Genomic DNA, 25,392 nt, shown 5'->3' with positions numbered 1-25,392 from the left:
GTCACATCTATGCAGGTATTCCGAAAACATGAGGAAGTCTGATAATTTTGTTTTTCTTTTTTAAAAAAATATTATTTAATATTTATATGCTGCTGCCATCCTCTGAGCTGACTCTGACACTGGTGTCACAGATCTCTCCTGTCAACCTCCTAGGTTGTTGTAGGCTGGAAAAAAATGTCTCATTCTGACCTTTTGCTGGCTCTGCTGCTCCAAAATTGGGCTTTAGGAGTTATTTCAAAGTTGTTTGGAGGGGAATGTTGGGAGAGTTCAGCGGGGCTGCTGCTTGTACACCATTTTGGCTACAATAATTTTCTTTTTAATAAAAGGACTCTTGATGGCCATAAAACCACCTCTGTGATGAAAGAAAGAGGCACGCCTGTGAATAGAATCCAATTTTGCTCAGGCAAAGAGATGTCTTGAACAGCTACTTCAATGTTCTAGTCACCAGGTTGACAAAGGACATATTTTCTAGTCGTAGAAAAGGACTTAGACCTAGTTCTAGGCCAAATTGTGAAGCACATGGATTTTCCCATTGCTACCTCCAGACTTTTCTTTTTTGCCCTTTTCCCTCAAGTACCTATTCTCTTTCCTCCCCAAATAAAACCATCTCCCAGGACAGAGTCTGTTAGTAACTAACTATTGACATTTCAGTTTTACTATATCACTGGGTCATGGATGATTTGGAATTTTATCTTTGTCTTCATTTATGCAATAAAAGATTTTATCCTTTCTTTGAGTTCTTGCCTTGGCTCTGTCATTGAGCTATGTGAATTTGGACAAACCCCATAGCCTCTCTGGGCCTCAGTTACCTCATCTCTAAAATGATGGGATTGGGTTTAATATCTTTGAAAGTTCCTTCCAGCTCCAAGTCTAATATCCTGTGATTTAAACAAGTTTTTTAACATGTTTTAAAAGAAGTAAAAGTAGAAGACGTCCTCTTAGCCAACAACAGCATAAGATTTTGCATGACTTTCCAAGATCATAAGAATTAATTACTGCGGATAAAATGAGGAATTAGCGTCATGAAAGTCCAACATATTAAAACGCGCTTGTGGTTCCCATTGTGCAGATGAGATTAAGGAAGGCAAAGGCATTGGTTTAAGGATGTGTAGGATTCTAACTCCCAGGCACAAGCATATCATACGTTGATGAGCCAGGACAAGGTATTGTGAATCCTAGTTAAATTCTGAAAATGTGTTTCCCTGTGTTTGAAATGTTATCTCCTATTTTTTGGTGCCCGTTGGAGGAGGCTTTAAGTTTTCACTGCAGTATATGTATGTGTGTGTGTATATATATATATATATATATATATATATATATATATGTATATGTATATACACGTATGTATGCATACATACCTAGCACATGAAAAGAAAAATTTCTGCCATTAATTATGTACATTTATTTATTTTTTTAAATTTTTTTAAAATTTATTTAACACATTTAGTTTTCAGCATTGATTTTCACAAGAGTGTGGGTTACAAATTTTCTCCCCATTTCTACCCTCCCCCCCACTCCAAGATGGTGTATACTCTGGTTGCCCTGTTCCCCAGTCAGCGCTCCCCTCTGTCACCCCACCCCCCTCCCATCCCCTTTTCCCTTCCTTTCTTGTAGGGCAAGATAAATTTTTACGCCCCATTGCCTGTGTATCTTACTTTCTTGTTGCATGCAAAAACATTTTTGTTTGTTTTTGAACATCTGTTTTTAAAACTTTGAGTTCCAAATTCTCTCCCCTCTTCCCTTCCCACCCACCCTCCCTAAGAAGTCAAGCAATTCAACATAGGCCACACGTGTATCATTATGTATAACCCTTCCACACTACTCATGTTGTGAAAGACTAACTATATTTTGCTCCTTCCCAACGCATCCCCCTTTATTGAATTTTCTCCCTTGACCCTGTCCCTTTTCGAAAGTGTTTGTTTTTGACTACCTCCACCCCCATCTGTCCTCCCCTCCATCATCCCCCCCATTTTTTTTTATCTTCTTCCCTCTTCTTTCCTGTGGGGTAAGATTCCCAATTGGGTATGTATGGTATTCCCTCCTTAGGCCAAATCTGATGAGAGCAATGTTCACTCATTCCCCCCTCATCCTCCCTCTCCCCTCCTCCCACAGAACTGCTTCCTCTTGTCACCTTTATGGGAGATAATCCATCCCATTCTATCTCTCCTTATCTCCCTCTCTCAGTATGTTCCTCTCTCATCCCTTAATTTGATTTTATTTCTTTTAGATATCTTCCCTTCATCTTCAACTCACCCTGTGTCTGCTCTCTCCCTCCCTCTCTCTCTCTCTCTCTCTCTGTCTCTCTCTCTCTATATATATACACATACATATATACATACATACACATTCATACATAAACATATATATATACATAAACATATATATATATATATGCATATTCCCTTCAGCTACTCTAATACTGAGGTCTCATGAATCATACACATCATCTTTCCATGTAGGAATGTCAACAAAACAGTTCACCTTTAGTAAGTCCCTTGAAATTTCTTTTTCTTGTTCTTTTTCTTGATTACCTTTTCATGCTTCTCTTGATTCTTGTGTTTGAAAGTCAAATTTTCTATTCAGTTCTGGTCTTTTCACTGAGAAAGCTTGAAAGTCCTCTATTTTATTGAAAGTCCATATTTTGCCTTGGAGCATGATACTCAGTTTTGCTGGGTAGGTGATTCTAGGTTTTAATCCTAGCTCCATTGACCTCCGGAATATCGTATTCCAAGCCCTTCGATCTCTTAATGTAGAGGCTGCCAGATCTTGGGTTATTCTGATTGGGTTTCCACAATACTCAAATTGTTTCTTTCTGGCTGCTTGCAGTATTTTCTCCTTGATCTGGGAGCTCTGGAATTTGGCAACAATATTCCTGGGAGATTTCTTTTTGGGATCTATTTGAGGAGGCGATCGATGGATTCTTTCAATTTCTGTTTTGCCCTGTGGCTCTAGAATATCAGGGCAGTTCTCCTTGATAATTTCTTGAAAGATGATATCTAGGCTCTTTTTTTTTGATCATGGCTTTCAGGTAGTCCAATAATTTTTAAATTATCTCTCCTGGATCTATTTTCCAGGTCAGTGGTTTTTCCAATGAGATATTTCACATTATCTTCCATTTTTTCATTCCTCTGGTTCTGTTTTATAATATCTTGATTTCTCATAAAATCACTAGCTTCCACTTGCTCCAATCTAATTTTTAAAGTAGTATTTTCTTCAGTGGTCTTTTGGACCTCCTTTTCCATTTGGCTAATTCTGCCTTTCAAGGCATTCTTCTCCTCATTGGCTTTTTGGAGCTCTTTTGCCTTTTGAGTTAGTCTGTTTTTTAAGGTGTTGTTTTCTTCAGTGTATTTTTTGGTATTTTTTTGGGTCTCCTTTAGCAAGTCATTGACTTGTTTTTCATGGTTTTCTCGCATCCTTCTCATTTCTCTTCCCAATTTTTCCTCTGCTTCTCTAACTTGCTTTTCCAAATCCTTTTTGAGCTCTTCCATGGCCTGGGACCAGTTCATGTTTTTCTTGGAGGCTTTTGGTGTAGGCTCTTGCACTTTATTGACTTCTTTAGGCTGTATGTTTTGGTCTTCCTTGTCAGCAAAGAAAGAATGCAAAGTCTGAGACTGAATCTCGGTGCGTTTTTGCTGCCTGGCCATATTCCCAGCCAACTAACTTGACCTTTGAGTTTTTCAGTGGGGTATGACTGCTTGTAGACTAGAGAGTTCTATGTTCCATGTTTGGGAGGGAGGTGCCCGCTCTGCCACACCAGCACTGCTCCTTCCCCAACCCCTAACCCGGCCTGGGCTTAGATCTTCAGCAGGCTGTTGCACTCCTGCTCTGATCCGCCACTTAATTCCTCCCACCAGGTGGGCCTGGAGCCGGAAGTAACAACAGCTGTAGCTGCCCCACCTCCGCTGCCCCCGGGGGTCGAAGCCGAACCGCGAACTCCTTCTACTCCCGCAGCTTTTCCCACTAACTTCTCCGCAGTCTTTGGTGTTTGTGGGCTAAGGAGTCTGGTAACTGCCGCAGCTCACTGATTCAGGGCACTAGGGCCCCCTCCGCCCGGCTTCTGGTCTGGATGGTCCATGCCGTTCAGGCTGGGTTCTGCTCCACTCCGTTCCCAGCTCCCAGCTCCCAGCTCCCAGCTCCCAGCTCCGTGTGGGATAGACCTCACCCAGAGACCATCCAGGCTGTCCTGGGCTGGAGCCCTGCTTCCCTCTGCTGTTTTGTGGGTTCTGCCATTCTAGAAATGGTTCAGAGCCATTTTTTATAGGTTTTTGGAGGGACTCGGTAGGGAGCTCACACGAGTTCCTGCTTACCAGCCACCATCTTGGCTCCGCCCCTTATGGTAATGTTCTGTACATTTATTTTTAAAAGGTTATATGGAAAGGTGTTTCTTCCCCCTATGTATTCCACTGTAGGAGGAGGACAATGCTTCTCATCACTTATTTCCAAGCCTTGAACACCATTTAGCCCAAGAATATCCTGTGTGTCTTTGACTTTTGAAACAATGCTTTCATTTGTTCCTGCTAGACTATTTGTTGTTCAGTCATTCTGTTGTGTCCAACTCTTCATGAGCCCATGGACCGTACCATCCATGGAGTTTTCTTGGCAAAGATACTAGAGCACCTTGTCATTTACTTCTCCAGTGGATAAAGGCAAACAGAGGTTAAGTGACTTGCCCAGGATCACAGAGTAAATGTCTGAAGCCAGATTTGAACTCAGATCTTCCTGACTCCAGGCCCAGCGCTTTATCTATTGAGCCAGGAGGGGGCACCTGGATATGAACCAGGAACCTCTGCTAGACAATAGGCTCCAAAAAAAGTTGGAGATTACATCATCCTTCTTTGTATCTTGAAAAGCGTCCAGTGTAGTGCTAGGCGATCAGTACTTGAATGGGGAATAAATGACTTGCAGGGAAATTAGTTGTGTAATCGTCATCTAATGGCTGAATTAAGAAAGATTAATAGAGATGGATGATGTGGGCAGGTAAACAACCATGTGTGAAGCATTATGGGAAGTGTTATTGGGGGTGCCAAAGAAATGGAATTAGATTAGGGAAGATACATCTTATATTTCTTTGTGTTCTCCTCCATTCTTAGTACAGTGCCTTGCAAATAGTAGGTTCTCTCTTGTCTGTCTGTCTCTGTCTTTGTGTCTCTCTCTTGTCTCTGCCACTCTGTTTCTCAATGTCTCTCTGTCTCTGTTTCTCTCTCTCTTTTTCTACATACACGAATAGATAGATAGATAAATTTTTATATCTCTGGACTAATTTGCTCAGAAGACATGTTCTTTACCCCCTGGCCACCATGCTAGGAAGTACGAAAGCCACCATAGCATACAAAAGAGTACATGAATATCTATTTTCAGCTCTTCCATTAGTTAACTGCATGACCTTAAGCAAGTTTTTTAATCTCTTTGTATTTCGGTTTCCCAATCCATCAAATGGGTTTGATAAAATCTTTCTCTATAGCAAAGCAGTTAACTTCAAACAAGGCTACAATTGCGAAAAACGTGTCATGTTGTTGTTGTGATTATTTCTGGGTTAAAAGGGTTGGCTTTCACCCAGCTCCCTCTCCTTTCTTGTTCTCTCAGGCTGGAATGAACTGCTGATTGCCTCCTTCTCCCATCGCTCGGTGTCTGTACAGGATGGGATCCTCCTCGCCACTGGTCTGCACGTTCACCGAAGCAGTGCGCACAGTGCCGGGGTCGGGTCCATCTTTGACAGGTACTTTCCTTTCTCCTCCTGAATACCTGGGTTGGAGTTTGTACTCTGGGTAGGACCTGGCAGCACAAAGGCTGAGGCTGATCTGGCATAGGCGAAGCAGCCATACTTTGCTTTTTGTGCCTCAGCTGGCAAGATAGAAAACAAACATATGTGTATGTGTATACATACACATCTATAATGTATATACATGTTATAAGCACATGTGCATACATGTACATACAAATATGTATGCTTGTGTACATATATTTATATATAATATATAATATAATATATATTTATATATAATATAAAAATAATATAAATATAATATAAAAATAACTCCCCTGAGTCTATACCCATGGACTTCTCTGCCCTGGTTCTGTAGCTTGGCTCTATGCCTGGCATTTTCTCCCTGTAATGATCACCTCTTCTTGCTTCCTGTGAACAGAGTTCTCACCGAGCTGGTTTCTAAAATGAAAGACATGCAGATGGATAAATCTGAGTTAGGCTGCCTTCGGGCCATTGTCCTTTTTAACCCAGGTAAGTCCACTGTGTTAAGGTCCTCTGAGGCAGCCAGTGCAGAGAGTGCTGGACTTGGGGTCAGGGAGACCTGAGTTCCAATCCTGCCTCAGTTCTTATCGCTCCACCTCTCATCTCTCTCAGGCTTAATTTCCCCTTCTATAGAATGAAAAGAGTAATAGCACCTACCTGACAGAGCTGTTGTGAGGAATAAATGAGATAACTATGTGTATATATATATATATATATATATATATATAAACATATACATATATGTATATATATAAACATATACATATATGTGTGTGTGTATGTATATATATATATATATATATATATATATATATCACTTTAAAAGTGTTATGTAAATGCTGGCTACTCTGATTATCATTTCTTTTTTTTGTGGGCTCAGTCCTCCGGGTCAGCCTTGCCAGGTCAATTTAGGAGACAGGTATTAACTAACCGCTCCATGCAGAATGCAGTCCCGAGCCGGGGGTGGGGTGATACAGATTAAGAATTACATGTTCCTTGCCCTCATGAAGTTATTTCGATAAGAAGAAGGGCTATTGGTAAAGAACGATGATGATAATACTGATAACAGTAATAATACTACATATGTCAAGTGCTTTAGAGTTTACAAAGCATTTTATATCCTATCAACAAACACCAAAATGCCTTCTCCGTGAAGTCTTTGCTGACCTTCCCCCACCACAAACTATTAGTGCCCTTCCTCCCAAACTACCTCGTAGCTATACTACACATTATACATATAGACACACATATGTAGTACATACACACATACCTAGACACATACAGTCCTGTCTGATAATGTATAGGATGTCCCAAAAGTTTTGGTGCAGATAACTTAAGATAGCACCAAGACTTTTGGGACATCCTGTACGTGCTCACTGCAAGTAGAGATTGTTTTCATTCTTTGTCTTTGCATCCCCAGTACCTTGACCAGTGCTTGCCACCTAACAGGTATTTATTAAATATTTGTTTATTGATTAGTTGTTGGATTCCAGAATCAGACAGTTGATGGGACTGAACTTGAAGGACCTGCCCAAGCTCCCCCTCCCCCCACACAGCTTTGAGACCTTGGGGTCATCTCCGCGATTCAGTGAAGCGACTGGGAAGGCCTTTGGTGGTGGAGCATTCTAGCTGTAGAATTAGCTAGTTTTAATTATGAGCAGTTAGGTGGCGCAGTGGATAGAGCGCTTGGCTTGGAATCATGAAGGCTCATTTTCCTAAATTCAAATCTGGCCTCAGACAAGTTGTGTGACCCTGACCACTTCATCCTGTTTGCCTCAGTTTCCTTATCTGTAAAATGAGCTGGAGAAGGGAATGGCAAATGTCTCCAGTATCTTTGCCAAGAAAACCCCAAACAGGGTTATGAAGAGTTGGGCACGACTGGAATGACTGAACAACAACCACAAGTCAATGGTGTAGGGTAAGCAGTGGGCCATTCAAGGGCTAGTCCTGGTCAGATAGGCAGCCATGCAGTTGGTACGATTTGAAGGGCATGGGGAAAGCCTGACACCTCTCCCCTCCCATCTCTCCCTACTTCAAGTAAAACTCTCATCTTCTCACCTGTGGACTTTGGTTCTGGGAAATTCCCAAAGAAGGAAGCAAATAAGCATTTGTTAAGTGCCTGCTAGGTGCCAGGAACCGTGCTATGCATTTTACAGTGCTTGTTTGTTCCTGACAACGACCACGGGAGTTCGGTGTTGGGATTATCCCCATTTTACAGATGAAGAACCTAAAGTAGTCAGGAGGCAATTGACTTGCCCAGGGCCACGCAGCTACTAATCATCTGAGGCCAAATTTAAACATAGGTCTTCCTGATCCCAGGCTCAGTGCTCTACCCATTGCCCCACCTAGGGAGACAGAAGAGATTCATCCCTTTAGGTTAAGCATTGTTTCTTGCAAGCCATTGTTAAAATGGCAGCCTCACACATGAGAGGGTAACACATGAAGGCACTAATAGACCTTAATGTCTCTGCTCCAGATTATTAGGTAGGGACGTGGCACTAGAGAAGAGTCAAGGAAAGGGAGTGTGAAGGTTCTCAAACTTACATCACAGTTTCCTTCCTGTCCCTCTGGAAAATCAGTGTGAATAGTCAGCTGCTCTAGTCTCCTGTTTTTATCCAGGAGCACAATCTGAGTTGGTCTTTTTTTCAGATGCTAAGGGTTTGTCCAATCCCTCTGAAGTGGAAGCTCTCCGAGAGAAGGTTTATGCTACTCTTGAAGCATACACTAAACAGAAATACCCTGATCAGCCTGGCAGGTGAGTCAACATCTGGATGTGAGTTGGCAGCTCTGCCCAAAGGGCTGTGTTCTCAGAAATTTCCAACCTGTTTTGGAAGGGGAATGCAATAGACAGGGGGGAGGGGCTGGGTCAAGTTGACCCATATGGGAAATCCTTGGTAAAGATGGGGTGGGCAGGGTATTGGGGATTCTTGCACAGGGCGCTGTACAATCTTCTACACAGGGAGCTGTGTACTGTGTACATCAATATTTTCCCCCTGATGTTTTGGTTTTTTGCTTGTTATCAGTATCTGGAAATAGAAAACACCATGGATATGGGAATTTCACCTAGACCTATGATTTCAAAGGTGTAGAGAATTCCTGGTGTGTAACTTCCTCCTCTGATACTGATTGGCAAATCACTTATAACTTGTAGTCTTAGAGAGTTGCCTGGGGTACAGGGATATTAGGTGACTTGTCCATGATCACGTAACTGGTTTGTATCTGCTGACACAAGACTTGAACCCAGGCCCTCCTGACTCAGAAACCAGCTCTCCATCCACTCTCCCTACACTGCTTCTTCATTATGGATGGTGTAAGCATTAGCCATCATCGCTGATACCACTATTATGGTCTAAAAGGGTTGGTGCCTTAAACCAGTGTTGATACAAATGTAGCTTACCCAAGGGAACCCATTATTCTAAACTGCCCTTGCTGTTATTGTCCCATCATGATTTCCTGCCTCCAAACCTTTTCTCATTCCATTCTTCCTTACTTGGAAAACTTTTCCTGATTTCTGCCTTCTCAAACCCTATGGACCCCTTGAGACTCAGCTCATGTCCAAAATTTCCATGAAACCTTCTTGCCATCATACTTCTTTGTTAATCAAGAGCTGCCTTGTGACATGGCATATTGGTTTTTAAATTTTTTTACATATTGATATTCTGTCCTGGAGTGCCAAGACTCAGTCATATTTACGTGATAGCCTTCTTGTCAGTTATCAAAGTGCTTTGTGTGTGTCCAGGCGTGAACAAATATTTGTGGACTGATAAAAACTCATAAAGAAGGCATTGGCAGGTTAGGGGAGAATATGACATCAATTACCTTCCTTCTCTTAAGAAGGAGAAGGAGAAAGAGAAGGAGAAGGAGGAAGAGAGGAGGAGGAGGAAGAGGAGGAGGAGGAGGAGGACAAGGAGGAGGAGGAAGAGGAAGAAGAGAAGGAAGAAGAGGAGGAGAAGGAGAAGAAAGAGGAAGGGGAGGAGGAGGAGGAAGAGGAAGAAGAAGTGGAGGAGGAGGAAAAGAAGTAGAAGAAGAAGAAGAAGAAGAAGAAGAAGAAGAAGAATAAGAAGAAGAAGAAGAAGAAGGAGAATGAGAAGGAGAAGGAGAAGGAGAAGGAGAAGGAGAAGGAGAAGGAGAAGGAGAAGGAGAAGGAGAAGGAGGAGGAGAAGAAGCAGGGGGAAAATGAAGCAGATGTTTGTTCTTCAGTCTTAATCTCTAGAGTTTACCATTCCCCTTAATTTATTTCTAAACTTTTTTTGGCATAAGTTGTTTCCTAGGAACAGACCAGAGAAGAAGCTTTTTGTTTCTTCTTTTAAATCATCTATAGTCTTTTATTTTTGTTGGGGAAATGGGATGAGATGATACAGGCTCTACCACTTACTGCCTTTGTGACCTTGGGCAAATCAGTTGATTTTTATGAGCCTCAGCTTCCCCATTTGTAAAATAAAGAGGTTGGACCAGGCTGATTCTAAAGAATCTTTCAGCTCTAAATCTTAGATCCTATGACCTCTGCAATCTCTTTTAGCTCTAAAAGGATGATGTGAAGGATTGTGACTGTACTTCCATCTGTAGCCACTAGGTAGCAGAGTGGATAGAATGTTGGGCTTGGAAGTCAAAAACACTTGAATTCAAATCCTACCAATATGTGGCAAAAGAAAGTGTTATTTTAAATTAATGGAGCAATTAGTATCTTAAACAGAACTCCAGAGGGAAGAACTGAAGCCTATATCTGAGAGTTCAAAGGAAACAGATTTCTATTATATATTCACAATTAGAGCTATCCAGAAATGGAATGGGAAATCTCAAGGAGATAATGAGTTCCCCATTACTAAAAATATTCCAAACAAAGACTAGATGACAGCCTATTAGGATATAGTGAAAGGTATTCATGCATGGGTCAGGGGTTTTGTGTCAAACTCAATTAGAAACAGGGGCCATTAAACAATACATAAAATCCATGTGGGCTGCGTATTAATTTAAATGACAACATAAGAATATTAGCTGTCTTGCATTTTTATTTGTTTTGTTGAATATTTCCCAATCACATTTTGATCCTGTTCAGGTTGCACTCTGGGAGTATTGTGGGCTGTATGTTTGACACTCCCAGACTACATGACCTCTCAGGTCCTTTCTTACTCTGAAATTCTACAATGCTAAACCCAAGGACCAGATTTTTGGTCTTAGAGGTGATTGTTGTTTGGTCATTTTCACTTGTATCTGACTCTTTATGACCCCAGTTAGGGTTTTCTTGGCAAAGATACTGGAGTGGTTTGCCTTTTCCTTCTCCAGCTCATTTTATAGATGAGGAAGCTGAGGCAAACTTATGTGACTTGCCCAGGGTCACATAGCTACTAATTAATTGTCTGAGGCCAGATTCAAACTCATAAAATGAGTCTTCCTGACTCCAGAACCAGCATCTATCCACTGCACCACCCCTCTGCCCTTAGAGGTGAATGTAAGCCCAATTAAGGATCCCTAATATAGGGTCATAGATTTGGAGCTGAAAAGTACTCAGAAAGCCATCCAGTTCAACCCTCTCAATTTGAAGATGAGGAAACTTGGAAGACAGGGCTTAAGTGACTTGCTCAAGGTCATTCAGCTAGTGTCTTAGGCAGAATTTGACCACTTGCCACTTACCAGTGCCTCTAAGAATATGTGGTGCCCATTGGTTGGTTTCATGAATTGAATCTAGGATTGTAAGTGATCACTGCAGAGGCTCATTGAAGGAAATCTGGACACGATTCACATCTCCGACACGGGGCGGGGGGGGTGCTGTGTCTAGTAGAGTGGGCTGAGGGGGTGGCCTTCCTATCATTTACACCTCTGGGCAGCAGGTTCACCTGTGTATAGGTATTTCTCTAAGAGTAGATTGGCAAAAGGAGCAAACAGAGGCATCTCCTTAATGGGAGTGTGCTGCCCCCTGGTGGTACACTGAACAGCTTAGAATGAGAACCTGCCCTTCTTCCCTGTTGCCTACAGATCCAGAAAGGAAGAGCCCTAGGGAACATTTTGCTGTTTTCACTGGCACAAACCCAAATCCCTAAAGTAAGGGTCAAGAACTCTCCTAATGGGTGTGCACAATGGTCTGCCCGTTGTCTTAATGACCTGCAAGAACAAAGGCTGCTATGTCTACGTCCCAGCTGAACTGTATAGAATGGGTGGGATGTGGGTGGGGGATTGGGTGTCTTCAACTTTGTTGTACTATCGAATTCTTTAGTGAAGATTAGGGACCCCTTCTCAGAATGAGGGGTTTCAATGCATAAAATTAAATACATATCATTGCAAGGGAAATCAATTATGTTGAAATAGTTGTCAAAATATATATTTTTTAAATGTTCACAGTCCCCAGGTTAAGAACCCTTGCTATAGAGGAAATGCAGTGTGTCTGAACTTGGGCACTCACAGAAGTGGGCATATTCTATGCATATGCCTTAGTGGTGCTCAGCAATTGTCTGGATTGCCCAATCACCCAGATCATTCAAACAGAAAAAGCCAACTTAACCTGAATGACATAAATCCTGAATTGTCTGGCAAGGCCATTTCTATAGACTTTTGACCATGGTTTTTCCCAATATGGAGCCTGTTAGGTGAGGTGAGAAGGGAGAAGCAATACTCAGGGCCTGATATAAGGTAGAATTCAGTGCATCTCAGGAAGTGAGTTACTGAGTTGTGACCTGATGGTCTCCAAGGACTTCATTAGCCTCAGAGGTAATTTACATTCAGACAGCTTTGTAGCATAGTGGGTAGAACATGGGACTTAGAACTAGGAAGAACTGAGTTCAAATTTTGCCTTAGAAACTTACTAGTTATGTGACCCTGGGCAAGTCTTTTAACCTTTTTCACTTTCAGTTTCCTAATCTGTATAAGGGGGGTTGTCGTGATGATTAAATGAGATAATCTGTGTAAAGAGCTTTATCAACATCAAAGTGCTAGGGAAATGTTAGATATTGTTTAGTAATAAATATTATTATTATTATTATTATTAAAAGTTCTAGAAATGTAGGCACATGGATTTTAATATTTTGTCAAATCATAGCATATTAGATTTGGTGGGGAGCTTAGAAATCATCTGGTTCAACCTCATTTGTTTTATAGATGAAAAAGTTGCAATTTAAAGAGGTGATGTGACTTGTCCAAAGTCACTCAGCCAGTAAGTGGTAAAACTAGTTAGATTTCCTCACTTTCAGTGACATGACGTTTCTCCATATCACCATAACAACATATATTATCATGCCTAAAGTTATGACTTTTTTTGGTGGAATGTGCAGATGACACAATTTATTCCAAGGACCATGAAGGCAGCTGCAGCCCATGTTGTGGAGTTCTCAGAGCTTGGTCAGACATAGGAGACACCAAGGTCACCCACTGCATCCTGGGCCATCACAAGGCATCTTAACTCTTGTCTTGCCACTAGACTCAGATGACTCAGGAAGAGAGAGTGAGGCTGATGACTCTGTCTCACATCCAATTTGAGCACAAGTCAAGACATCATCCTGTGAGGTCATTGGTCTTCTCCAAAAAAGAAGGACAAAGGACAACAATATTTGGAATGTAGCTCTAAAGTGATGTGTCAGCATAGAGTTTTAAATTGTCCATATAGATAGAGGAGGAATTCCCAACCTGTCTGCAGTAGCAACCCTACCACATCTGTAAAATTCTATTTTGAAAGCTTTGCCTCATCCACCCTCCATAATGACATTATCACACTATAGGCATCTACAATCGAAGTTGGAAATTACTATTGCAGATGAACAAACTGCTCCCCCATGGTCCTTGAGCTTTCTCTTATAAGTGATGACTGGAGTTATCCCATTTCCAAAATAATATTTTAAAAATCTGGGAACATACTGTATGAAGAAAAGTGGAATGTTAGAACCATCAACACTTTATTGAAGAAAAGAACTCAGGGCTTTGGAAGGAGAGGGGGTGAATAGGCAGGAACTCAGGAAAATTGCAAGGCTGCAGCAGAAAAAGAGAGAGGCCAAAGTGGGTCCAGATTAACCTCAGGCTATTCAGATCCTTCCCTTCTGAAAGTTGGGATATTGCTTACAGTCTGCGCCCTATAATGGATCACTTGTTTCTGAATGAGCGAATGAAGGAATGAAATAGAGATCAGTAGATTGATGGAGAGATGCTAGATAGATAGATAAAGCATTTATTAAGCACCAGGTTCTGTACTATTAATGTAAATGCACACAAAAGGAAAAATTATCTCTACCCTCAAAGAGTTTATATTCTAATGAGAGAGGACAACTCATAAAAAAACAAAAAAAATGGGTAGAGGGGAAGGTACCTGCCTGTGGACATGGTGGAGAAAAAGTCTGGAGAATCTGCAGCTGAGCCAGGTTAGAAGTGAGCATGGCTGGCAGGGGCACTTTCTCTAATGGAGTTTCTAGATGGGAATTCACCAAGTGGAAGAGGAAGGTATTAGGGTAGAGGTATTTCTGGGACTTGGGATGTCATGGGCTATTTAGTGCTTACCAGGTGTCAGGCACTATGTTAAGTATTAAGGATACACATACAAACAAGCAAGACTTTGCTTTCAAAGGGCTCACATTCTAGTTTTAGTGAGGAAAGCAATAATATATAAAGGAGGAATTAGGAGAGTGTGGAGGGGCAGCTGGGATGGCTGGGATGACATAGTTGGAAATGGCTGGGAAGGAAGGGATGGCCTGGTTCTGAGCAGGATAAGGCTCTCATAGCCCAGGGTTCCAGTGCATGGTCTGAATTCTGGTGGTCAGCTGAGGAAGAGGATGGCCAGCATTCAGGTGACAAAGTCAAAATGGCTGGGAAGTTTCCGGCATTATTTCATATGCATTCATGTGGATATGTTTGTGTATATATGTATATATATATATATATATATATATATATGTATATGTGTGCGTGTGTATGTATGGGTGTATGTATCTGCGCATGTCTTGTTTCTCAACTATACTGCTGTATATAACCTCTTTGTGGATAGAACAATGCTTTCTTTCTTTAGGTGAATACAGTACAGTACAGTAAATAGAATGCTGGGCTTGGAGTCTGGAAGACTTCAGTTCAAATCTCACCTTGGACACTTACTAGCTATTATCCTAAGCAAGTCACTTAACTGCTGCCTGCCTCAGTTTCCTCATTTGTAGAATGAAGATGATAAAAGCCCCTGCCTCACCGAGTCACTAGGAGATCAGGTGATGTGACATGTGTAGAGTGCTTTGTAAATCTTGAAACCCTCTGTAACTGTCAGCTACTATTATGATCCCTTCTGTGTCTCTTTGCCCTGCCCCTGCCTCAGCTAAGCTTAGCACAGTGCTGGGTACTTAGCAATAATAACTGACATTTACATATGGCTTACCATGTGCCAGACACTGTGCTAAGTGCCTTATAATTGCTATCTTATTTGATCCTCATAATAACCCCGGGAGGTAGGTGCTATTACTATCCTTAATTTATAGATGAGGAAACTGAGGCAGATACAGATTCAGTGACTTGCCCAAAGTCACACAGCTAGTTAAGTGTCTGAGGTTGGATTTGAACTCAGCTCTCCTTGACTCCAGGCCTGGATCTCTAACCACTGTACCACCTAGCTGTAGGGGGTTAACAACAAATCCTTGTTGATAGAGGGGACTATGAAGTTCAGAGGCAGTTAGGGCTTTCTTTTACTCCAATAGTTCTTCCTTGTGTCTAACTAAAATCTACCCCAGCAGCATCACTGTCACTCATTTTTTATATCGTTTTCCAGGTTTGCCAAGCTCCTGCTTCGACTCCCAGCCCTCCGGTCCATTGGCTTGAAATGTCTTGAGCACCTTTTCTTCTTCAAGCTCATTGGAGACACACCCATTGATACCTTTCTCATGGAGATGCTGGAAACCCCACTCCAGATTACCTGAATCCATCAGTTTTCCCTCATCATACCTGGGGACACTCCAGGGCCCAGGATCCTGTGATCCCCCTCTTCTGCATACTCTCCTCCCAGCCTCCCACCAACCTTGACTCTCTTCCCATCCCCGTAATGTGACAGCTTGTAATAAAGAAAGCCTTTTTACACATGAGACCTTTTTAGGTGGAGTTTTGCATAGATGATAAACTTAACTGTTCCTTGCTAGAAAGGGGTTGAGGGGTTCTGGCCTTTCTGATGGTTCTTGGGTCATTAACCAAACACTCTGTACATATAATTGGTTTAAATTATTTTTTCACTTTCCACAGAAGACAAAGAAATACAAATAATAAAATAATATATGACATTGGCGCTTGCTGTCTTGTGAGGTATGTTATGGAATAGAATAACCCTCCATTAGAAGGAGTTGGCTGGGGGAAGTGGCCAAGGATAGGTTTCATCTCTAGATGTCTAGGTCTGATTGGGTTTGGACTGATTATTTCAGAAGGCATTTGGGGAGTCCTCAAGCTTCCTATCATGCCCCTGGACAGCACTGTCGCACAAGGAAGCCCTAATGTTTAATCCTTGGGAATGTTGACATCTCAGTGGGATCCCTAGGAATGCGTTTCATGAATTGACATTAAAGGAGTTTTCTCAGCCTCCTAGACAGACATAGGCCATGCCTTATTTGATTTGAGCCCCATATAATTTGAGAAAACTTACTCGTAAGTGTGGAGGAGAGGAATAGGATTATGAGAAAGTTCTGAGTGGGCTAAACCATTTGCAGATGGGCCGAAGGTATTAAATCACTGGCTTCCTTTCTCGAGGAATGGATCAAGAAGATATGTCATGAATAAGTAAAAGAAAACCCACCCTTCCTCTGTAGGGAGTATGTTTCTCAAAGGAGACACTTATATCATGGGTGTGTTCCAGGAATGCTATGAATAAATGGGATTGTGTTTAGACACTGAGTCATATTTAAAATTCCCTAATAGAGATATCTATTTGAGGGAATCTTCTTGTTATTTTTATGTGAACCAAATAGTGATGGGGAGGCAGCAGAGAATGGTGGGAAGCCTGATGAACTTGGAGTGCCAGAACCGTTTTAAATCCTATCTGATGCTTAGAATCTGTCTGACCTTGGGTAAATTACTTCATCTCTTTACACGTCAGTTTCCTCGTCTATCAAATAAGAGGCAGTTGGATTCAATGACTCCTAAGGTGCCTTCCAACTCTGGGTCTGTGATTCTATGATCCAGTGACTGAGTGAGCTTGGCTAAGTCCCTTGTCTTCTCTGGCCCTCTGTTTCTTCATCTCTAAAATGACACATGGCCGCTGAGGTCCCCAGCTATAGGTCGATGAGCATACGATATGTATAATTAAAGACTTCATATTTCAGTTTATTCCAAGCAAAGCACATGAGTAGTATCCTGAGTCAGTAAGAAAATAACCTTATTCTTGAGGGGAAAGCAATCTCTTATCACTAACCACCACCGAAAAATAAGAGAAAGGACTGAAACATTTTATCTCCTTTGTCAGGTCAAGAGTGCCCAGTCTCTTCAGACAATTCATCGCCATCACCTTCATCATCATCATTGTCATCGTCATCATCATCATGACTAGCATTTATGTAGCTCTTTAAGGTTTGCAAAGTTCTTCAGAAATATTATTTCATTTTCTCCTCACAGAACCCCAGAAGGTAGGTACCATTAGGCATCTAGGTGGTGAGGTGGATAGACCACCAGGCCTGAATTCAAGAAGACGTGGCCTCAGATACTTACTAGCTATGTGACCCTGGGCAAGTCACTTAACTTCTGTTGCCTCAGTTTTCTCAACTATAACAAGGAATAACAGTCCCTACCTTGCAGGGTTATTATGAGGATCCAATGAAATAATGTTTGTGAAAAACAAAAGTGCTTAGTACAGTGCTTGGCGCATAATAGGTGATATATAAATGCTTATTCTCTCCCCATTTTACAGATGAAGAATCTGAGAGGGAGAGAAGTTAAAAGTGACACACAGTTAAAAATGACACACAGGTCACACTAGTAATTGCCTGCAGCAAAATTTGAACTCAGTTCTTGATTTCAGGTCTGGAACCTAGCTGGATCTTACTCTCTCAATGGATATCAAAGCCTTACCTGACCAGTCTGTAAGCCTGTCACTACCACCAGCCTAAGAACTCCTATCTTCAGCTCACAGGGATTTCTTTCCCAAGGACAAAGGAATATGAATGGCAGTAGCTGTGTTTCCTGACAACATGCGTATCAGTCAATCAGTAAACTAGCATTTATTAAGGACCTGCTATGAGCCAGGCACTGTGTTAAACTCTGGGGATACAAAAATGGCAAAAACCTTGTGCTTCCTCTCAAAGGAGCTCAAGGTCTGTTTGGGGGAGACAACATACCATCAACTACACACAAATAAACTATATATACCATAAAGTGGTGGTAGTCTTATAGGGAAGGCATTAAGATTGAAGACTTCCTCTTGAAGACGGGACTTTATCTGAGACCCGAACAGCGTCAGGAGGCAGGAAAGAGAAGAGGAAAGAGAATATTCCAGCCATGAAGGACAGCCAGCAAAAATGATCAGTCAAGAGATGGGGTGTACATAGAAGTAACAGAAAAGAGGCTAGTGTTGATCCATGGAGAAGTGAGTAAGTTGAAGATGGAGAAAGTAGGAAGAAGCTAGGCTATGAAGGGCTTTGAAGGTCAAATAGAGGATTTTATATTGGATCCTAGAGATAGAAGAATGAATCCTTTTCTTTATGTGTATATACATATATAATACACTCACTTATCTATTATATATATGTGTGTGTATGTTTATATGTGTATGTATTATATATGTATATACAAATAAAGAAAAGAATTGATTCTTCTATCTCTAGGATATATATTTACATATATACATACAGGCATATATGTATATATATATGTGTATGTGTGTGTGTGTGTGTGTATATATATATATGTGTATATATATATATATATATATATATATATATATATATATATATATATATATATATATATATACACTCTTCTTTTTTTGGACCCTCTTTGAGATTTTCTTGAGAAAGATACTACAGTAGTTTGCAATTTGCTTCTCCAGTTCATTTTATACATGAGGAAACTGAGGCAAACAGAGTTAAGTGACTTGTCCAGAGTCACACAGCTAGTGTCTGAAGCCTGAATTGTAGACATACACACATGTACACACACATACACACACACATATATATATACGTATACATGCATATATTATATTTATTTATTCATCTATCATCTATTGATCTATCTATCTATCTATCTATCTATCTATCTATCTATTATCTAGGACCTTCAGAAAATGAACCTGATCTCATCAAGAAAAGTTCAGGATTTCCTGGGCTGGGAAATGAAGTGCTAAGACAGAAATCTAATTTCTGATGCTTCTCACATACTTTTCTTAGGAAATGTGCATTTCCCATGACCTGTGTGGAAATGGTGGCCCAAGAATTTGGTTATAGGCCTTCTCTCTCTCCTCAGGCATAAATCACTGGCGAGTGTACAGATGACTTATTGGTGCCACACTTAGGACTCCTGGAGTAAATAATTTCTCTCCCCACCATGGATTGTAACCCCATGTCCCATTCCGATCTTTGATCCCTTCCTAACCCGGCTCCAGTTCTAGCCTGGAGCGAAATCCGAGGCTGATCAATGAGTAGCCCTTATCGCATCACATCTATCAGGCATGGTGTTTCCCGTAATTGCAGTTACAGGACCTCAATGAATGCTAGACAGAAGCTCAGCAGGAGCCAGACTGGCCTCTATTCATGTCTGAGTAACACTACCCTTATTCTGTGACTCCACAGGCCACCTCCATTGTTACCTATTACCATTTACTCCCCTGGGTTGGCAACTGATCAGCTGTTCTGCCCCAAATGGAGAAATGTTCAATCTTCCTTAAGACTCATCTCCACATTAGTCATTAACAGGTATTAAAGGCATACATACCTGGAGAACAAGATATTTAGTTATTATAGAAGCCTAGTAAACAAGTTTCACCAGCCTTATGAAGGACAAAAATTGTACCATAAGTGGCCATAAGTGTTTTTCCCCCACTTCAACTTTCCATAATAATGTATTTATATAATGCTTTAAAATTTGCAAAACAATATATATATGTACATACACATATACATACATATGTATACACACACATACATAAAATCTTATTGGATCCTTACAACAACTCTGTGAGGCAGGTACTGTCGTTATTCCCTTTTAATGGGTGAGAAAAATGAGCAGATTGAGTGATTTGGCCAGGATGACATATCTAGTAAGTGTCCAAGTCAGAATTTGAATCCAGATCTTTCTAGTCCTGAGTCTAGCACTCCATCTCCTATACCAAGTTGGCTATGTTATGGAGGTTGAGATGTAGTGGTAACAAGACAAATAAAATTAACATTTATCTCTACTGGACACTGATAAGCCATGACTGGTCTTGAAAATGAGACTCCCTTCATTGGGTGAGTTTATGCCTCAGGTTTAAGATAAATTGAATTTCAGTCAATTCAACAGCTATTTATTAAGTGATTGCTCTCTGCCAGACCCTGTATTGGGGAACAAAGCCAAATAAATAAATTAATTAAATAGCTCCTGACCTTGAGAAGCTTATATTCTCCCAGGGAGAAATATTATGCACAAAAAAGTAAATACAAAATCTATAAAGTAATTTTGGTGGTTGGGGTCGAGTGCCAATGACTGGGAGAATAGGGCCGGATGTTATGAAGGAGGTAGCTCCTGTTGATACTTTAGCACCCTACATTCTGAATCAGACTGGGGGGAAAAGGACTGCTAACTCTAAATCTGGCACCACAGTATGAAGCAGCAATCAGCACAGTGTCTGCCACACAGTAGGCACTCAATAAATATTTATTGAATTGAAGAAGAACCATAAAATCATAGATTCAACTCCATACTATCCTCTATCTCAACTCCCTTTTCCCTTGTCCTATCACTGCTCATTCCTTGACAAACCCCAGCCCTGGATTACTTTGACCATTAGCTTCCACTTCCACTCCCCTTCTGCTAAATGGAGCTGGAGAAGTCACCCAACCATGCTGAGTGGGTAAAATACAAATTTCTGTTTTCTAACCTGCACCAGGTCTTAACATAGCACTTAATGCGGACCCTGGTACATAATAGGGGCTTAAAAGTAAATGTTTATTGACAATGGACTTTAGCAAAGCTGTCCTTTAATTCTTCCCCATTTGACTTGGTGTCCCATTCCCCATAAAATTTACTCCAAGTCTTTTCTCTCCTTGAGCCTTCCTCACCTTCTTCTTCCCATATTCTCTCAGGGGAGAATGCTTCTTACTTAAGGAGACAATTCAGTTTGTGGGGAGCTCCCTCTACTCCCAATTTCAAAATCTCTTTCAATTATCCAGTGTGCTGTCCTTGTTTCCGGTCTCTGAGAATGAGGTAGCCCTTTTCCTTGCCAAAGTCAGCTCCTCTATATGTGTCTTTGATCCCGTTCTCCCTGGTCTTTTCCAGTAGATTGTCTCCTCAATCATCTACTTTCCCTCAGTTTACTTCTAAATTTGCTTTCTAGACTGCTCTATCTCCTTACAAATTGCCTTGCCTCTAAGAGTGCCCTCTTCTTTCTTCCACCCCACCCACCCTCCTTTATAGCTTTCCTTTATGTTTTGTCTTCCTTTATTGGTATTTAAACTACTAGATAGTCGGAACTGGTTTGTTTCTTATATTTGTATCCCCAGGAGCCTGGTACATAATAAGTATTTATTTTATCTATCCATTTTTTTTGAAATCTATACAAACATTTATTTTGTTCCAGCTGAGAGGGAAGGGGAAGAAAACTAGGCAGTGCAGAACAGTACCTATGCAGCCTTGCAGAAATTTCCCTTAATAAAAACGAACCCCACAAATTCAGTGGAAATAAGAAAAAAAGTTACAAAAGAACAGGCCGATGTTTTCATGTCACTGATGCCAGCACCACAACAGATGCTGATGTTCAGGGAAAGGGCCAAGGATGCTACCCCAGGCCGCTATCATCAGCTGAACAAACTGAAGCTGTGTCTAGGACTCCTGGGTTGCTCCCAGAGCTCAGGGTGGGAATGCCTAGATCATGGTTGGTTCATCTCCATGAAGACACAGAAGGGGAAAAGGCCCCAGCACAGGGGCCAAAGTACCAGAATGTGCCAAAAGACATGCTGTTCAATCCCGCTCCATGGGAGGTGATGCTTTCTCTCCGAGCGGAACAAACCAGGGGAAGGGGGCAAGATACAAAACCCAGGACAAGGCTGAGGTCCCTATGCATATGACAGGAAATTGGGGTGACTGAGGAAGAGGGGATGTGGCATGCTCAGAAGTTCCATACCAGCCAAGGGCTTAGGCCTTCCTTGGGATTCCAGCAGTGCAGCCTGTCCCAGGAGGGGACGAACGTATTTAAGTCACCAGTGTCTTCTTTCCCCCGAGGACAGTGGCTAGGGGGTAGCATCATGGAGAGCTGCCTCACTCGATGTTGGCTTCAAGGGAATATGACCTGTGCCATCTAGGAAACATCATCCTGCTCTTTCCCTCAGGAGCTGGACAAGGCCCTGTCAGATTCTCTTCCAACCACCCACCAGCCCCAAGGGTGGCGCAGCACCAGATCCTTGCAGTGGCATCTATCTATCTATCTATCTACCTACCTATCATCTATCCATCTCTATTATCCTTTTATTTATTTCTTTAATATCTCCCTATTATGTTCTTCTCCAAACATGACTAAGTTTATTCTGTCTTAAAAAACAACACCACCACATGATTTACCAGAAGTTACCACTCCCTTATGCTTTATCTTTTCTCACTGTATAAACCAACCTCCCAGAAAAAGTTGTTTACACTCATTACCTCCAATTCTTTTCCTCACATGGACTCTTTAATCCTTTGACACGTGGCTTCTGCTCTTTTTATGTAACCAAGCCTGCTCTCTTCAAAGTCAACCGTTTCTTCATTGCTAGATTTGATGGTGTCTCGGGTGTCACCCTTCTTGATCTCTGCAGTATTTGATACTGTTGTCCACCCTCTCTTCCTTTTTACTCTCTCCTTTCTGAGTTCTCATGACCCTACTCTCCCCTGATTCTCTTTCTACCTTTCTGATGTCCCTTCTCAGTCTTCTTTGTAGAGTCATCATTCATAAAGCACCCCCTATTCCTGAGTTTTCTCCTAGGCTCTGTCCTGGGCCTCACTTTGCTTTCTCCTGTATGCATCTTCTCTTCTGATAACTTCACTATATCTCATGAGCTTAATTATCTCTATATAGATGACTCACAGATCTATATATCCAGTTCCATCCTGTCCCACATCACCAGTGACCTATTAGACATTTCAAACTGGATATCTGAGACATGTGAAACTCAACATATCCAAAATGGAACTCCCTCATCTAAACCTCCTTGTTTACATTACAGGCACTAGAGTTCTCTAGTCTCCCAAGTTTGTATCTTTGGCATTATCCAAATTCTCAATCACCCCATAATCCAGTCATTTGTCAAAATTTGCCATTTCTATTTCCACAATATCTCTCCTGTTCTGCCACTTCTCTCTATTTTACTCCTGGATTACTGTAAGAGATTCCTGATTGGTTTCCCTGCCTCAAAGCTCTCCCTTCTCCAATCCGTTCCTCCCCATAGCTGCCAAAGTGATTTCCCTTAAACTAAGGTCTTGACCATATCACTCCCTATTCAATAAATCCCAATGATTCCCTATTGTCTCTAGGATAAAATACAAAATCCTTTGTTTGACTTGTGAAGCGCTTTACGACCTGGCCCCAGTCTATCTTTCCTACCTAATTTTACATTAATTCCCAACTCTCACTCTACAATCAAATAATACTGACCTTCTTTCTGTTCCTTAATACAGTACCCTATCTACCATCTGTATGCTTTTGCACTCATCCTTCTTTATCCAGTTCAATCCAAATAAATATTTATTAAGCACCTTCTATGTGCAGGCACTATCACTATCCTAAATGCTGGAGATATAATTAATGAAAAGAAAGACAGTTCCTTCCCTCAAGGGGCTTACACTCTAAAGGGGAAGACAACACATTAAAGGAGGCAATAAAGTGAGGGTGGGTGGGGAAGATGACACCAGGGAACATCTAGCTCCATGAAGTTGAAACCAGGCAGAGCAGCAGATGCAAAAGAGAAATGAGCTGAGTCCAACTCTGCCCTCCATAAAGGAAGGCATTGGGAGGAGTTTGATGCTCTCCATTCCAGCCCTCCATTCAGAGGGGAGGCTGAGGAAGGTGGTGGTGATCAAATTAGTTGATTGAGTTAGTATCATGTTTAGAAATGATGAGCTTATCCTGGGAGGGGCATCTTGTTCCATGGAGTTGAAACCAGGCAGGGCAACAGATGCAAGGCAGAGTGTCTCCATGCCTGGAAGGTGCTTTCTTCTCATCTCTGCCCCAATATTTTTCTTTCTTAAAGATAGAGTTCCAAAGAAATTGTTCGGCTTGACTATGCAAAACAGGTTTTTCTTCTCTTTTACCTGTGAAGGAATTATTTGGGAGGGAGACAAAGTAAGAGTTTATTAACTGAAAAATAATAAAAAGAAGTTCAAGCACCAGGTTCTTAGTGAAGCCTTTTTAAATCCCTCAAATGCTAATATCTTCCTTTTATTACCTTATATTTATTTTGTATTATACATGTATATATATATATATATTCTCTATGTACTTATCTATGTAATGTTGTTTTCTCTAATAGAATATAAGCTTCTTAAGAGCAGGAATTGTTTCTTCTTTTCTTCTTCTCCTCCTCCTCCTCCTCCTTCTCCTTCTCCTCCTTTTTCATTTTTGTATTTGTATCCTTGGAACCTAGAATGGCTCAGTCACACCCATGATTAGAATCAGATCAGTCACACCTGCTCTTACGTGGGGAGAGGGAAGGAGAAGAACTATTCTATTCTATTACTGTCATGCATTCCCAATGGGGGGGCCATATTAGTATTTTATGTTTATTTGTTTTTGCACATTCTGTTTTCCCCAGGAGGGTAGAAAGAATTTGTTTGTTTGTTTGTTTTTTATATTCTCAGAGCCCAGCATGGTGCCTGGCACAGTGTGGGCACTAAATAAATGTTTGTTTAATTGAATTGAATCCTTGACATCTTTGGGAAAAGAATATTTTTTTAAAAAAGTCAATATAGAGGTTTTTTTTCCTTCCAGGTGGTATCAGCATAATTTTAAAAAGTACTTATTTTTGCAAGTATTTATTTTCTCTCTTTTCCACTAGCACTGCTGCTCACCCCCTTAAATAAGCAACAAAAAAGGAAAAAGAAAACCCTCAAAAAGTATGCATAGTATAGCAAAACAAATTCCCATGCTGGACATATCTAAAAATACATGTCTTATTCTGTATTTTTAGTTTATTTCTGCCTGGCAGGAGGTGAGTGCTTTTCATCCTCTGGATTCATGATTTATCATTGTACTAGTCAGAGTTCTAAAGTCTTTCAAAGTTGTTTTTTCTCTATAATGTTATCACTGGATAAATTGTTCTACTTCTCACATCACTCTTCATTAATTCATAGATTATCTCCCCAGGTTTCTCTGAAATAACACATTTTGTCCTTTCTTATACCATGAGTATTCTGTTATTACTTTTTTCCTGTTAATTTATTTGTGCATGTTCAAGATCTTTAGAGTTTTCTTCTTTATTAAATCTTTGGGCTTTTCAGTCTTTTCCCCTTTTATTTTCCTTATCACTCACTTTTTGACTCTGTCCCTTCTGATTGTG

General features: G+C 41.0%; 1 protein-coding gene across 4 annotated transcripts in view; it reads left to right on the top strand.

Annotated features, from left to right (window-relative positions):
• RXRG (retinoid X receptor gamma) overlaps window positions 1-15,972 on the top strand; it is a 160,214-nt gene extending 144,242 nt beyond the window's left edge. For all 4 annotated transcript variants that reach the window (XM_036753896.1, XM_036753897.1, XM_036753894.1 and 1 more), the window contains exons 7-10: window positions 5,584-5,716; window positions 6,144-6,235; window positions 8,396-8,501; window positions 15,468-15,972. In XM_036753896.1, the coding sequence (XP_036609791.1) occupies window positions 5,584-5,716; window positions 6,144-6,235; window positions 8,396-8,501; window positions 15,468-15,615 (479 nt within the window). In that variant the 3' untranslated portion in view covers window positions 15,616-15,972. The remainder of the gene's footprint in view (window positions 1-5,583; window positions 5,717-6,143; window positions 6,236-8,395; window positions 8,502-15,467) is intronic.
• Window positions 15,973-25,392: the final 9,420 nt, after the last annotated feature.

Source organism: Trichosurus vulpecula, chromosome 4, assembly GCF_011100635.1.
Source record: "Trichosurus vulpecula isolate mTriVul1 chromosome 4, mTriVul1.pri, whole genome shotgun sequence".
NCBI lineage: Eukaryota > Metazoa > Chordata > Mammalia > Diprotodontia > Phalangeridae > Trichosurus > Trichosurus vulpecula.
Note: the sequence above shows the minus strand (reverse complement) of the source record. Positions and strands in the feature narration are given on the sequence as shown.